The sequence below is a fragment of the Hipposideros armiger genome, unplaced genomic scaffold (assembly GCF_001890085.2).
Source record: "Hipposideros armiger isolate ML-2016 unplaced genomic scaffold, ASM189008v1 scaffold_124, whole genome shotgun sequence".
Lineage (NCBI taxonomy): Eukaryota > Metazoa > Chordata > Mammalia > Chiroptera > Hipposideridae > Hipposideros > Hipposideros armiger.
This window is the reverse complement of record NW_017731474.1, coordinates 735,306-749,620: the sequence shown is the minus strand read 5'-3', so window position 1 is coordinate 749,620 and position 14,315 is coordinate 735,306. Positions and strand designations below refer to the sequence as shown.

The 14,315-nt window shown below is 33.6% G+C and overlaps 1 protein-coding gene and 1 pseudogene across 1 annotated transcript in view; one reads left to right on the top strand and one right to left on the bottom strand.

Moving 5' to 3' along the window:
- VPS13A (vacuolar protein sorting 13 homolog A) overlaps positions 1 to 14,315 on the bottom strand; it is a 220,528-nt gene that overhangs the window by 17,770 nt on the left and 188,443 nt on the right. Inside the window, exons 64-68 of the mRNA XM_019648286.1 lie at positions 13,717 to 13,792; positions 13,466 to 13,629; positions 13,105 to 13,150; positions 12,872 to 12,995; positions 9,344 to 9,458 (exon numbers count right to left, since the gene is read on the bottom strand). Of these exons, the coding sequence (XP_019503831.1) occupies positions 9,344 to 9,458; positions 12,872 to 12,995; positions 13,105 to 13,150; positions 13,466 to 13,629; positions 13,717 to 13,792 (525 nt within the window). The remainder of the gene's footprint in view (positions 1 to 9,343; positions 9,459 to 12,871; positions 12,996 to 13,104; positions 13,151 to 13,465; positions 13,630 to 13,716; positions 13,793 to 14,315) is intronic.
- LOC109385755 (14-3-3 protein theta pseudogene) lies at positions 181 to 1,546 on the top strand (annotated as a pseudogene).

Sequence of the window (14,315 nt, the reverse complement as noted above, 5' to 3'; positions counted from 1 at the left end):
TCTACTTTAATTTTTAAAAAACTTTCATGTCTCCTGTAAAATATTAAAATTGTAGATTGAGAATTGATGTTAGCTTATCTATGTTCATAAGAGGAATTTAGCTTTATCCATGGAAGTGTGGGTCTCTAAATTTTTTAATTTATAGAAACCCCAATTTTTATTGAATACATTCAGAAAAACTTTGTAGACACATGTAGTTAACAGGTTATTGACAAATGGGAATTTATAGAAAAACATAGCATGTCTAATTAAGAATATACTTAGCTAAATCTAACTATCCTGATTGTGTTAAAATTTAATGCTCAAATATTTAAGCATCTCTAAGGTCCAGAGGAATGGCATAACGCAGTTTAGTAGGTATCTTTGTTACCATTTCACTGCTTAGAATATATATTAGAATATATACATGCAATGAAGAAGGTCACATTAAAACCAGCTTTGAGACAGGAGGATCCTTGGCTAAAGCTAAAAGCCGATCAAAGTGGTAGGACTCGCACCGTGACAGCTAAGGAGGCCCTGCGCACGGCCTCCCCATCAGTCTGGGCCCACGCTAGTTCCTCCCCGTCCCTATGGAGAAGACAGAGCTGATCCGGAAGGCGAAGCTGGCCGCGCAGGCAGAGCGGTAGGACGACATGCCTGCCACCTGCACGAAAGCCATGACCGAGCAGGGGCAAGCTGTCCAATGAGGAGCGCAACCTGCTCTCAGTGGCCTATAGGAACGTGGTCGGGGGCTGGAGGGCATCTCCAGCAGAGAGCAGAAAATCGACACCTTGAACAAGAAGTTGTAGCTGATTATGGACTGTCCGGAGAAAGTGGAGTCCGAACTGAGGTCCATCTGCACCACCATCCTGAAATTGTTGGATAAGGATTTAAAATAGCCAAAGCAACTAATCCAGAGAGTAAGGTCTTCTTTATGAAAATGAAGGGAGGGTACTTCCAGTACCTTGCTGAAGCTCTGTGTGATGATGGAAAACAAATGACAGAGAATTCCCAAGGAGCTCACCAAGGGACTTCTGATACACGAGTAAGCAGAGAGAGGCAACCCCCACACCCAATTCATCCGGGGCTGGCTCTTAACTTTTCTGTATTTTATTATGAGATCCTTAATAACCCGGACCTTGCCTGCACACTAGCTAAAAAACGGCTTTTGATGAGGCTATTGCAGAACTTGATACACTGAATGAAGACTTACAAAGACAGCACCTTCATCATGCAGTTGCTTGGAGACAACCTAACATTATGGACATCGGACTGCACAAAAGACTGTGATGTGGCAGAAGACAGAAAACTAACTGCATACAAGACATCATCCTTCTTCCCCTCAAGAAGCCTTTTTACACATCGCCATTCCTTATTCCATTTGGCCTTCCTATGGCAAACAAACCCATTCATGTGTATGGAATCAGCTGTTCATCGTCTTTTTCACACTGCAGCTTGGGAAAACTCCATTCCTTGACTTGTGTTGGCCTTGGCCTTCCTGGTGTGGTTACTGCTTCAGAAAAGTATTAATAGGTTCATTTCATATAAACATAAGTAACTTCCAAACACATACATAGAGGACTAAAAATGTATCTGGTATTTAAGTAATCTGAACCAGCTCTGCAAGTGACTGTGTTTTGTATTACTGTGAAGATATGAAAATATAATTACAACTTAAAGAGTGTTCTACGTATTTTCTTAATTTCTACATTCCCTTACTGCTTTTTGGGGGTTTCCTTTCAGTAAGCGACTTTTCCATGTTCTTAATGTATTCCTTTTTGGTAGGAATCCAGAAGTATTTGATTGAATGGAAAAGCATTTGACATTTCTCAACTGGGAGAGGTGGGGGGGGGGTCACAAATGGAAACGCCTCCTGTATCATATATGATGATGCCTTGTGTATCTTGACAACAGGGAGCTTCCTTACTCACTCTTCATTTGCTGCTGTTTCCCTTCCCAATAAAAATTCACTTACACCTCCTGAATAGTTCTGGTATTCACTTTACTATGTAATAGAAGTAATGTGTTGCTGCCAGAAAACAACTATTGATTTTGGCAAATTAAAGTACATGTCATTTCTTAATACACTAGAAAGGGGAAATAAATTACACAAGTCCAAGTCTAAAACTTAGTACTTTTCCATGAAGATTTGTGCACATGTGAGAGGGTGTCCAGTTTGTCTAGTGACTGTTATTTAGAGAGTTGGACCACTATTGTATGTTGTCCATCATAGTAGTCCCGAAAAAACATAATGTGAAAACATAATGTCCTATGTTAAGAGTAACATAAAACAAAATTACACTTTATAAACCATTTACTATGGCTTTGTAACAATTACATACTCATAAGGGATAGGTGAATTTACTACTTTCTGAAGTTTACTGATATGTAAACTTTACATAAAATATAGTAGTAATACTCATATTTCTGCACTGTGATATACTTGTCTAAAGATGCCAAGAAATGTATAAAACTGGACTATATTTCTGAGAGTCAGTATTTTATCCATAGATCAATTTTGTGGACCATCTCTTCTTCAGATGTAAATGATATCTTGTTAAGTGTTACATGGACATTTTAAAACTAAAAAAAAAAAAAGAAACGAACAATTTTTAAAAATTAGTAAACATTTATTTTAAACTGATACTTGGAGGTACACTGTTGCTATATATATATATATATATATATATATGGGTTGATATGGCATAATTGCTAAATAAATTTATCACACTGAGAAATTATGGACATGAAAATGGTCTACCACATTAAAACAAACTAAACCATAAACCTCCATATATGAAAATCATTTATGATTCTAATTATCTCCCTAACACAGATCTATTTGAAATAATGTACAGTAATACCTTGGTTTGCGAGCATAATTCATTCCAAAAACAAACTACCTGTACTGCAAGACAACACTTGTTTACCACGTTAAAATATATTAGGAATGTTTGCTCGCCTTGTGGAACACTCGCAAACCAAGTTACTTGCAATCCAAGGTTTTACTGTATTTTTTTTTTTTGACTCAAGACTTTCTGTAACATTTTGTATAGTATTGCTTGTACTAAACATACTTCATGAATTGGAACATTCATCCATTGAAATGAAAGATTAATGCTCTAAACATTTTAAATTGATCTCCAAGTATCCCAAAGGTGCAGGGATAGAATAAATAAAATTGACACTCTTGTTATATACCATCATAAATATTATTTGATCTAATAATCTGTGTATCTTATTTAGACCCCATATTAGACCCCAAATTAGACTTTCATATTTTTTTACTATTATAATAAATGATAAATATGCATGGAAATCTATAAAAATGAAAAACAGAGGCTTGAAGAGGCAGCAGAAAAAAGTACTCAAATAATATTTGGGATGATTATTTCTGATCCTCTTTCTATCATTACAGTAAAGTATGATGTAAAATTTCACCACAGGGCTTAAATCAGACAAACTAATGGTATAGTAGCTTCTATACTCTTCAGTGTATATGGCCTTCGGATGTGACTACAATCACATTTATATCATGTTGAACGCTGATGTAGTAACAGATCAAGGATGGCTCCATCTGTAAATTTTAATAACATGACCTTAAAATCAACACTCAACATTGCATCAATGATGGGTGTTTTGAACTATTTCAAAAGATATAATTTATAAAATCCTTAGTATTTTAAATGCAGAAATAAACAAATTTATTCTGACTTCCTTTTCTTTAAGGAATATTAAAAGTTGGAAGTATTATTCTAGATTTACATTTATTGTATCTACATGAAATGTGAGCACTAATTAATTTCATTTACAGGCTTTTATAAATTATCCATGATGATAGGTACCCACAATTTCAGGTCAATTTCTTCCTGCCAGTTTTCAGTACGTTATTCAACGGTCAAGTAGACAGAAAGCAAAATGAAAAATGAGTGCTTGCTCCCTTAGGGAAGAGAGAGGAACCCTCCTCTTTTTCTGCACATAAGCAATGGCCATGTAGAACCTTGGAATATAAATAAAGTTAAAGGCTATGAAAAGGTATTGTATTACATAATCTTTCAAACATAGCTTTCTCACTAGACTTTCTTATTAGATGGATAGCTCCAATTTTTGAAGTTCTAATTAATTATAGAGCCACTAATAAACAAAATAACTGTTTATCTCATTAAAGTCCCACAGTTGAACTCTCTCTGTACTGTACATCTGATGAGGAATAAGAAGATACTTTTGTCCAGGTCCTATATCTCCATCAAGAAAACATTGGTGTAAAACAAAAAAACTAACTTTCTATATACTTGATGAGGAGTAAAAGATATTTTGTACAGATCCTATATCTCCATTAAGAACACACTGGTGTAAAACAGTCTGAAATATTTCTCTAATAATAGGAACATAATATTTTTTTAAAAACTGGAAAAATAATACCTGTGGTCAAAGAAGCTAGAAAAGACTATGTCTCTGTGATAGGAAAACAGAAACAGAAAGAACAAGGGGAATTACACTGTCAAAAAAACATATTTCACTTCTCAGAGCTAAACACTTAAGAATGATGAATACTTAGGACCACAAGAACAAAGTTTACTAGTTACTAGTATATTGTTTTAAATCTTTTTCCTGTTCAAGAGATTTTAAATAAATATAATTCTACTTTCAATTTTCTTTTCATTAAAATGGTAAGTCACTGCTGAAATATCCAGAACATTTCCAGATAAATTCTTAAGGATCTTTATGAAACCTGTACTATAGAATAAAGTGTCACAGACCAACCATAGGAAATTCAGTAAATGTCTTACAAACAAGTAGTTTAGCATTTTCCCTTTTTAAAAGGCCTTGTGCCTAGCAAAGTTGGAACATAAGAAACCAAAGAAGACATTTCCAGACTCTTCCTTCCTCAGGCATACACAATACATAATAAGCTGTATTCTTTATAGTTTCTAGTAGAACCAGCAAGCTTTGTTTGACTTTAGCCAAGAGAGAGCAGTGGGTGCATGACAAATACAAGTTGTCTCTGGTACCAGTAATGACTATTTTAATGGACACTCTTTTCATTTACTTATTCCAAAAAATATAAGAAAATTATTTTGATGAAAACAATAATTAAATTCTTTGACATTCACACATTTCTTAGTCTTAGTACACGTGATCTTGATCTCTAGACAATGCGAATGAATGCTAGGCAGGTAGTTATTTCAAGAGCTGATAATTTTTTAGCTTTTTCTGCTCAATATTAAAAATTTATAACTGTCACTTTCTAAGAAATAGAAAACAGTGATTTATAGGAATAAAATCTTGATGAACTTAAGAATTAGAAGAGACTCAGACATCATGAGCTGAATCAGTTAAGCCAAAAGTTGAACAATTAAAACTCTTTACTACAATCTAATGTAAGCCCAATATGAACAAAGTGGTTAACATAAACCAAGGTAAATGTTCCTCTGTTGATCCAAAAGCACAGCAGTCATACGGGATTAAACATACTACTAACAGTCATTCACTTTTTAAGAGTTATTTTTTTAAATATATAGTTCATCAGATATGCTAGGGAACTAGGACAAGACAATTTCACTAAATTGAAATTAAAACAAAAACCTTCAATACACAAAACATAAAACAGATTAGCTCATAGAGACATAGATAACATATTCCCAATATTGCGAAGAAAAATTACGCTTACTATAAAAATGCTTCTATGTCCTGAATTAATTTGTAACATTTTATCATAGGGATATAGTACATGGATATGTAATTTAATAAATAAATATAATGACTGTAAAACCAACTTTGCTCATTGTTTCACAAAAAATATATATATAGGGCTGGCTGTGTGGTGCGCTGGTTAAGAGCTGGCTTGGGACGCCAGAGGGCCCCAGTTGGGATCCCACATGAGGGCCAGTGACACTGCCCTCTACAGCTAAGATGCTGAACAACAGCTCAACCTGGAGCTGGGTTGTCGTGAGTCGCCGGCGACGGCGTAGGCTGCAGCCCCTGCTGCAGTGGGTTGCCATGGGCTACCGTATGCAGCCAGCAGCCAGCATGAGTGGCCAGCAGCCGCCATGAGGGGGAAGGAAAAAAATATATATATGTATATATATTATATATATATACATATATATATAATGAAATAAAAGTAAACCAACAAAACCATTTTTTTTCATTCCCAGAATATAAATTTTCACTTCCATGACAAATCATAAATGTTTCTTATAATAGTAGTTCATTCCTTATAATAGTAGATCAACATGTATGATTTTGGAATAGAACAACAAATTCATATTGCTTTGAGTTATAAGTTTATTATTATTAAAAGAAATTTGACAAAAATACTTTTAAAATGCTAATATAAAATATTTACTGGCTATTACTATTTTTCTCTTTTCTTTCTTTTAACACAGTGGCATTACATTACAGCCCAGAAAATTTACAGAAAACATTAAAAATAGCATTTTGCTAATAAATAAGCAGGTAATTTAAAATAAGATAAAGCTAGTGAACATTACCAAAAAAATTTAAGTCTAACTTTAAATCTAAGAGACAAACTATATATTACAAAACTACAAAACATATACAAGAAAAAGCTATGGTATATAGTATGCCCTATTATGGATGTAAGATACATTTTTCTCTGCTTAAATAATGCAATTATTTTGCTTTTCAAAAATGTGCTAGAAAAACATTTAAAAATAAAAAGCATTTTAACTCCCTAAAAATGGGCATATGGGTATTACGGTAGCAGTCATACAAAACATGTTAATGAAACATTTTAAATAAAATGACAAAGAACATGAATTTTAACATCTGACTAATCATCATCATCATCATCATCATCATCTCTACTGCTACTGTGAGTCATAATCCACTCCCTGTAGACCTGAATTTTCTGTAAGCATGGTAAAGGAAAAAAAAAAGCACAAAGATTAGTTAAGTATGGTTAACTGCTTGGAAAACATGTAAAATTATGAAATGTTCAAGGACTCAGAATAATTTTGAAGCAGACGTTTCAGTTCTTAATAAGACAGTAATTATGGATATAATATTCAATAATTTAATAGACTTAAGACTAAACTCTATCAGTTGCTACACTTAATGTATAAAATAGTTTGGTGATATCAGTAAGGTGCTCATTCTGTGAATATATTAGAATTAGTCTATTTCTCTAGTAGGCAACTTTAATTGACTACTAGGAAGCACTATAATAATGTGCTACTTTCTAGACAGAAAGATACACAATGAAAGTGTATTTTATATTTAATTATTATAATGGGCATATGCAATTTAGTGAACACAAAGCACCATTTTTAGAAATTAGAAAATAAAAAGAGAAACATTTGAAGGTATTAAATATTTTCTAAGGGCACCACTGTTAAATCACTTAGATTAAGCAGATGAGATTTTAAATCCTGTTTATATGTCATCTACTTGTTTTCTACAGTTCTAGTATTCATATATTTTAAAGTAGGGTTTTGATTCAAAAAGGCACCATTACTATCAAAGCAACAACGCCTGTAAGAGAATAATGCTAACCACAAACATCCTAAGGCAACTGGTGAGTTTCCATAGGTATTCCAGCTAATACTGTATTCAATGCTCTTGCTGAAAAACAAGTAATGGCTGACAGACTGAGTTTTTAGTCATTTAAATGGCTCTTTTAGCCATTAATGCTAAGACTGGCTTACTAAAAATAATATACATCTTTTAAAATGTAGTCAAAAGTCATGACCTTTAAATCCCAAAGTTTAAAGCTTTAGAAAACAAAGAAGGTGTAATATAAATTCACTTGTCAGTGAAATCAAGTTATCAACTGTGAGAAATGTTTGGTATTTCATAGCTTTCTTACATACTACAATATAATCTGCTCCCTAGTAATAAGGATGTATTTCTAAACTCTTCTCACTGTTCATCCTTACTTCCTTAGTTTATTAAAGCAATTTCTCAAGAAATATTTTTAGTTTTTTAAAAGGTGATCAGTCTAGTAAAATGTCAGTAACATGTTAGTTGTGTTCTAAAAAGGGAAGGCAGGTATTGAGTAAAAATACATTTCAATTGTATGAACCATTGGTCACTTCTGCAACATTTCAATCTTCCAAAGAATGATATACTGTCATTGTAGAGATTATACAAAATGCCCTTGAGAGCACAGCCTCTCATTAGATTGCCAGTTCCATCCCAATATGGAATTATTTTGATGCTTTAAAAATATTTTAAACATAATATAAAATCAATTTACTATATATCATACATTAACTCAATGGTTATGTTTTACTACATTAGATGGAAGTACATTTTATGCAAAATTATATATTCTGCATGTAGTAGTGAGTAAAATATTAGTTTTAAATTTTTACCCTGATCACTTTAAACACAATACTTAAAATTTCAAGACTATAAAGGACCATATTCCCCCAGTTTATTATTACCTTGAATATTTTCAAGTCTATACAACATAATGACTCATTGTTTGTTTTCAAAAAATAATTTAGTGTTCCACATCTAAACCATACAAACTACTTTAAATTGGTATAACCTATTATGGTATATATTACCTATACCATAATCCAAATTTTATTTAGAAGTCCAATTTACTAAGTAAGAAAGTTGTCTAAACAGATAAAATAGTCTACCTCTACCTTCAAACTGTCTGTTGTTCCAAAAGCTTATTTTCTTTACTAAAGGATATTAGCTTTCATGTGAACTGCTTATGAAATTCCACAAGGTTTTAAACAGACTATAGAAGCACAAAGCAGGAATAGGGTTATGACCAACTGAGCATCTTCAAAAGAAAAGAGTAAGAACCCAAGAATTCACAATAGCAATGGTCCTGATTTTTTCCTTATCCATGCCTAATTATACATGAGAATTATATCTGGTTGAAGAGCTGCTAGTGGTTTGATAAGGAGAAGGAAGTACCCTAAACTGAATGGTCTACCTGGCTAAAAAGTACCACCAACAATGAGGGTACGAACATAGGTACAATGGCTTTCAACAAATCTAAAAAACCCAGTACAGAACTAAGAATACCCTATAAAAAGATCTGATTCACTAAAAATCCTATACAAAAAAAGTTATCAATACAAAAGGTTTTTTTGTATTCAAAATACTGAAACAGCTGTATGTAGTTTGTAAATTTTAAGACTAAAATCTACTGTTGGTTTTCACTTGCAAAGTCATGCATTAACTATTTCATATCAAACTTTTTGATGCCTGTAAAATAAAAATCTTATAGTAAAAATGTAAGAAATTTATAAATGGAATTAAGCAAAACATAAAGAAGCTCAAATACTTTAATAAATATTTAAAGCATTATATAGTTACCTTTTAAAAAGCTAACTTAACTAAATTAATCTTAATTTGTAAGGTATTCTTCACTCACCTGTAACATTTGATTTCCAGTACCATCCCTCAACCTATAAGGTCTGATAACTCCATCTTCATTAAAGAACCGAGGGGGTCGCAGACTTTCCACTTCATCTGAAGTCTCAGTAGCCCTAGAAGGAAAAAATATAGAATGTGATTTTTAAATTTATTTAAAAATTCGTAAGTAGACTTTAAAATGCAATGACTAAAAAGGATCTTCTTTTGGACAAAATAAAACTGCTACATCAATTCTCTATTTTAAAATTTGTGTTTATGACACATAATATAAATTTGCTATAAAAATGTAGAACTGTAAAGAAGTATGTTCATAGAGTCTCTTGGACTTTCTCTGTAAATGATAATCAGAGAATCAGCAAATAATGAATACTGTTGCCTTTTCTTTTCTGATTTAAGACCTTTAACTTGTTCTTTTCCTATGATTCTCATTCCAACAGAACAGTGTTAAATACAAGAGAGGATTGCAGCATCCTGTTTCATTCCTAACTTTAAAGAGAAAGCTTTTGAGTTCTCCATGAAGTACAGATATACAGATACTAGTTTTTTTTGTTGTTGTTTTTTTGCAATTTGTCGTTTCTTTTTCTCGATTCTAAATGAACCACAAAAGAGACCTGAAAAAAACATCTGGTCATACCCCCTCCACCTCCCTCTCCCATTTTATAAATCAATCCTCTCATATACGCGCAAGATGACTGGTGGTGGGGGCAGATTTCTCTTTTTGTGTAACCAGTAGTATAAGCCAGGGTGGTCTGTTTCTTGGCCTTTGGAACATGGCTTTCTTGATTATCCCCCTGACTTTAATGGTGATCCCTTTTTAGTCTCCTTTGCTGGGTCCTCCTTGTTTCCCCAACTACTAAGTGTTGTGTGACTGAGTGACAAGTCTTGGACCTTTCTTTTGTCTCTTCCACTCTCATTCCCTGGATGAGCTCATCTAATCTTATGGCTTTAAATACCCTATTATAGGCTCATAGAATCTCAAACTTTTAACTTTAGCTTGGAATTTCACTTGAACATAGACTCCTATACTCAATAACTACTTGACATCTCCATTTGTATGTCTGAAGGTTTAAGCTTAATACATTCAAAACAAAACTTCTAATTCCCTCTTTCTCTAAAAGGAATGACAACCCCATCCTTCCAGTGGTTCAGATAAAAACTTTAGAAATATCCTTGATGATTCTCTTTCTTTCCTATCCCACAGCCAATTTATCAACTAATCCTGTTACCACTACCTTCAAAATGCATGCTGAACATGAATCCTTCTTACAACTTTTAGCCTATACTGGGTTAATCACTATCATCTCTCATCTGGATTATTGCAAAAGTCTCTTAAGTGTTCCCCAGTTGTTGTCCTGGTCCCATGTGATTTATTCTCAATATAGCAACCAGCTCACATCATTCCTCTTGTCCAAAATCTCTTAAAAGTTTTCTGTCTTAAACAAAAAGAAGCCCAAGTCCTTACAGTGGCTTACCAAGTCCTGTGTGATGTGAACCCCTGCTCATTCTCACAGAGCTTCTTTTACAGCTTTCTCCTTTGCTCACTCTACCCCAGGTGCACTGGTTGTGCTGTTCCTTCAACAGGCCAACCATACTCCTGCACCAGTGCTTTTTACTTGCTGTTGCTACTGCCTGGGACGTTCTTCCCACAGGACTCACTCCCTTATGTCCTTCATGTCTCTCCTCAAATTTAATCTTACCAGTGAAGCTTCCCTGAACATCGTATGTATAAAATAGCAACCTTCATCTCTACCATTTTGGATCTCTTTATCTCTTCTCAGCTTCAATTCTTTTCATAGAATTTTTCAACACTTAACATGTCATGCGTTTATCATTTACTTATTTTCGTCTATTACTCTCCCACTAGAATGTAAGCTGTATGATGATAGGGACTTTGCCAATAGTGTTCATTTCTGATTCCGAGTGTCTAGACATACAAGATGCTCCCTAAAATGTGCTGAATCGATAAATATTTATATATGTGTATTAGATCAAGCTTGTTAAGTGTTTTCAAATCATTTTACTTACTTTCATTTTATCTTCTTGATCTATCAATAACTGAGAGAAATGTTAGATTTTTCCATTATTATTTAAGGTTTGAAAAGTTCTTATAATTTTGTCAATTTTTGTTTTATAAACATTGAGTTTATTGTGAGTTGAGTACAAGTTCAAAATTGTTATTATCTTCTTGGTTAACTGTTCTTTTTATCATTAGCTAGTTATCTTATTTACCCCAAATAATGCTTTTTTGCCTTAATGTCTGTTTCATCTAATGTTATATAGTAATCCTCTTCATAGTATATATAGCATATATGGTATATATGATATATGGTATACCGTCATCAGAAATAATATATTAAAATGTTTAATGCCAATCATTCCCCTCTCAAACTGTATCTTACTATTTTTAATATTTTGGTTCTAATGTTTTATACAGTTCAATTATATTTATCTACCAGTTTATATTCTTACATTTGATTCTTGTAACCCATTTCTCCTTTCTGCTTTCAATGTCCTTCTTCACAAGTACATCCTTTATTAGTTCTTAGTCTTATTTTTCTAAAAATATTTTATTTTGCCCTTAATACTTAAAGGTAATGTAGCTGGGTATAGATTACAAGGTTTTAGATAAATATATAGTTGGTTATTCTAGAGTTCTGGCCAGATGCTTGCATATCTCTCTATATATTTTGAATTCTTTATGTTTCATTGACTTTTAAGTTTCTCTGATGACTGTGACTCAAACGTTATATTTGTGCAACTAAAGTTACAAGCAGAAGAGACTGAAACTTTTTTCCAGTCTTATTTCTAAACTATAAAATTGGAAACACCCCATTATGACTTAAGAAGAAAAGCTCATATGATGACAATACTATCTATATACACCAGGAAGCAAGAGAAAATACAAAAGGAAACAAGTTAAGGAGATAACACCCACCTAACTTTCTAAATTATTTCTCATTAGCATGAAATTGATCAATTGTGTGTGTTGCAAATTTCTAAAATAGAGGTAACAATAATGCAAATATTAAATTTCAGTCTTAAGCAAAATTTCATTTGGAAGAAGAGAGGACATGTTTAAAATTGTGCAAAAAAAGACAAATAGAGGAAATGGATATAATAATCTCATAACAAAATAAGAAGATCATAAAGGAAGGGTGAACACAGCTGAGTTTGAACTAGAAATACAAAATGCCATTCTTTATTTCCCAAGAAAGGAGACAGACTACTATATATTTGCTAATTTTGTGACTGACATATAGCATTACATTATTGTAATATATTTTGATCGAGATAATAGAAAAGTTTGCTTGCCAAACCTATCCTCCCAAGGCTGCTGGGAATGAACAACGAATAAAGGAGAACTCTTTCAAGTTGAAATGATGCAATGGAAACAAAAGGAATTAGGAAGATCATATGTAACTTGCTATATGACAGGATTCATAACTAAGTGTCTCGAACAAAACAACAGATTTCATTTTTCATGGTTGAAGCATTTTACTCATATCCTACATCACAGAGAATTTACCTTTTTATTCCCTGAAATGTGCTGCTAGCCATGTCTATGATGCCTCCAGTTGGCCTCGCCACTGCTCCAACTAAACCTTTCCCAACACCTTTAAAGAAACCAGCTGCCCCTTCTTTTTGAGCTCCTAAAAAAGAAAAACACAGTTTTAGACAATGAGATCAAGACTGAAAATAGAATCAACTTGTGAACAACTTGGTAATATATATATCACCCAAAGGAACTATTATACTTGCCTTTGATTGGTTTTGTAACAATTCCTGTTATGCCACTTACAAAACCCTAAAAGGAAAGCACAATAGCAAATTTACAATATTTTTACATGATGCCTTGAAGAGACATCTTCAAGGCTTACCAAAAAAATACCAAGTTCTGCTCCCTAGATACTATAACAATTAACGTATTTCCTAAGTATTTTACTTGAACAGAATGCTTTTGGAGGCTGTTTACCCACTGTTCTTCCAACACCCAAATAATACTTGAAGGAGTGAAAGTCATATGTCTATTTCCTTATTCACAGACTGTGGCTTTAAAAGGTATTTCCTATAATGTTAAAAGATATTTCTATAATGTTCACAACACTGGGAAATGTCTTACAGAAACTAAGCCTTTTCCTCCACGGGTGATGCCTTCTCTAAGACCAGCTGGTTGCTTATTCATGGCTTCTCTTCTCTTCTGTTGGTAGTCTTCATCCATAGTCATAGCTGCTACCCCTTTAGCCATAGCACTGGTGATTTTGGAGGCAGCACCAGCTAATCCACCTAGCAGAAATTATAACATCTTTAGTAAAAGAAAATATATCACTATTTCCTAGCATAATCATACTTGGGAGGTATTTTCTTTCTTACCAACAGCTCCACCAACTAACGCTTTCAGTCCTAGTGCCATTCCCTCCACAAACTCTTCAGGGCCCTGGATGGCTCCCTAAAGGGTCAAAAATAATAACAACAGAACACACAATGCAATAGTTAGATAATGTACTATAGAATTGTACACTTAAAACATATAATTTTACTAACCAATGTCACCCCATAAATTTAATAAAAATTAAAAAATAAAACAACAAATAAAATTTTGTTTGCTTTTAAAGGTGAACTTACTGACATAAGGAAAATGGAAGTGACAAAGAAAAAAAAAAAGATGTCCCAGAGGCAGTGACACTAGCAAAAAAATTCACATTGGGCCGGCCAAGTGGCTCAGTTGGTTAAGAGCTCAAGCTCTGAAGAACAGAGTCACCGGTTCAATTCCCACATGGACCAGTGAGCTGTACCCGAGCTGAGCTGCTGCTGAGCTGCCAACAGGTGGCAGCATGGCTCAGCTGGTGAGAGCATGTGTTCCTGACAACAAGGTTTCTGGTTCAACTCCCACATGGGATGGTGGCTAAACCCACCTGCAACTAAGATTGAGCATGGCACCTTGAGCTGAGCAGCCGTGAGCTGCTGTCGGG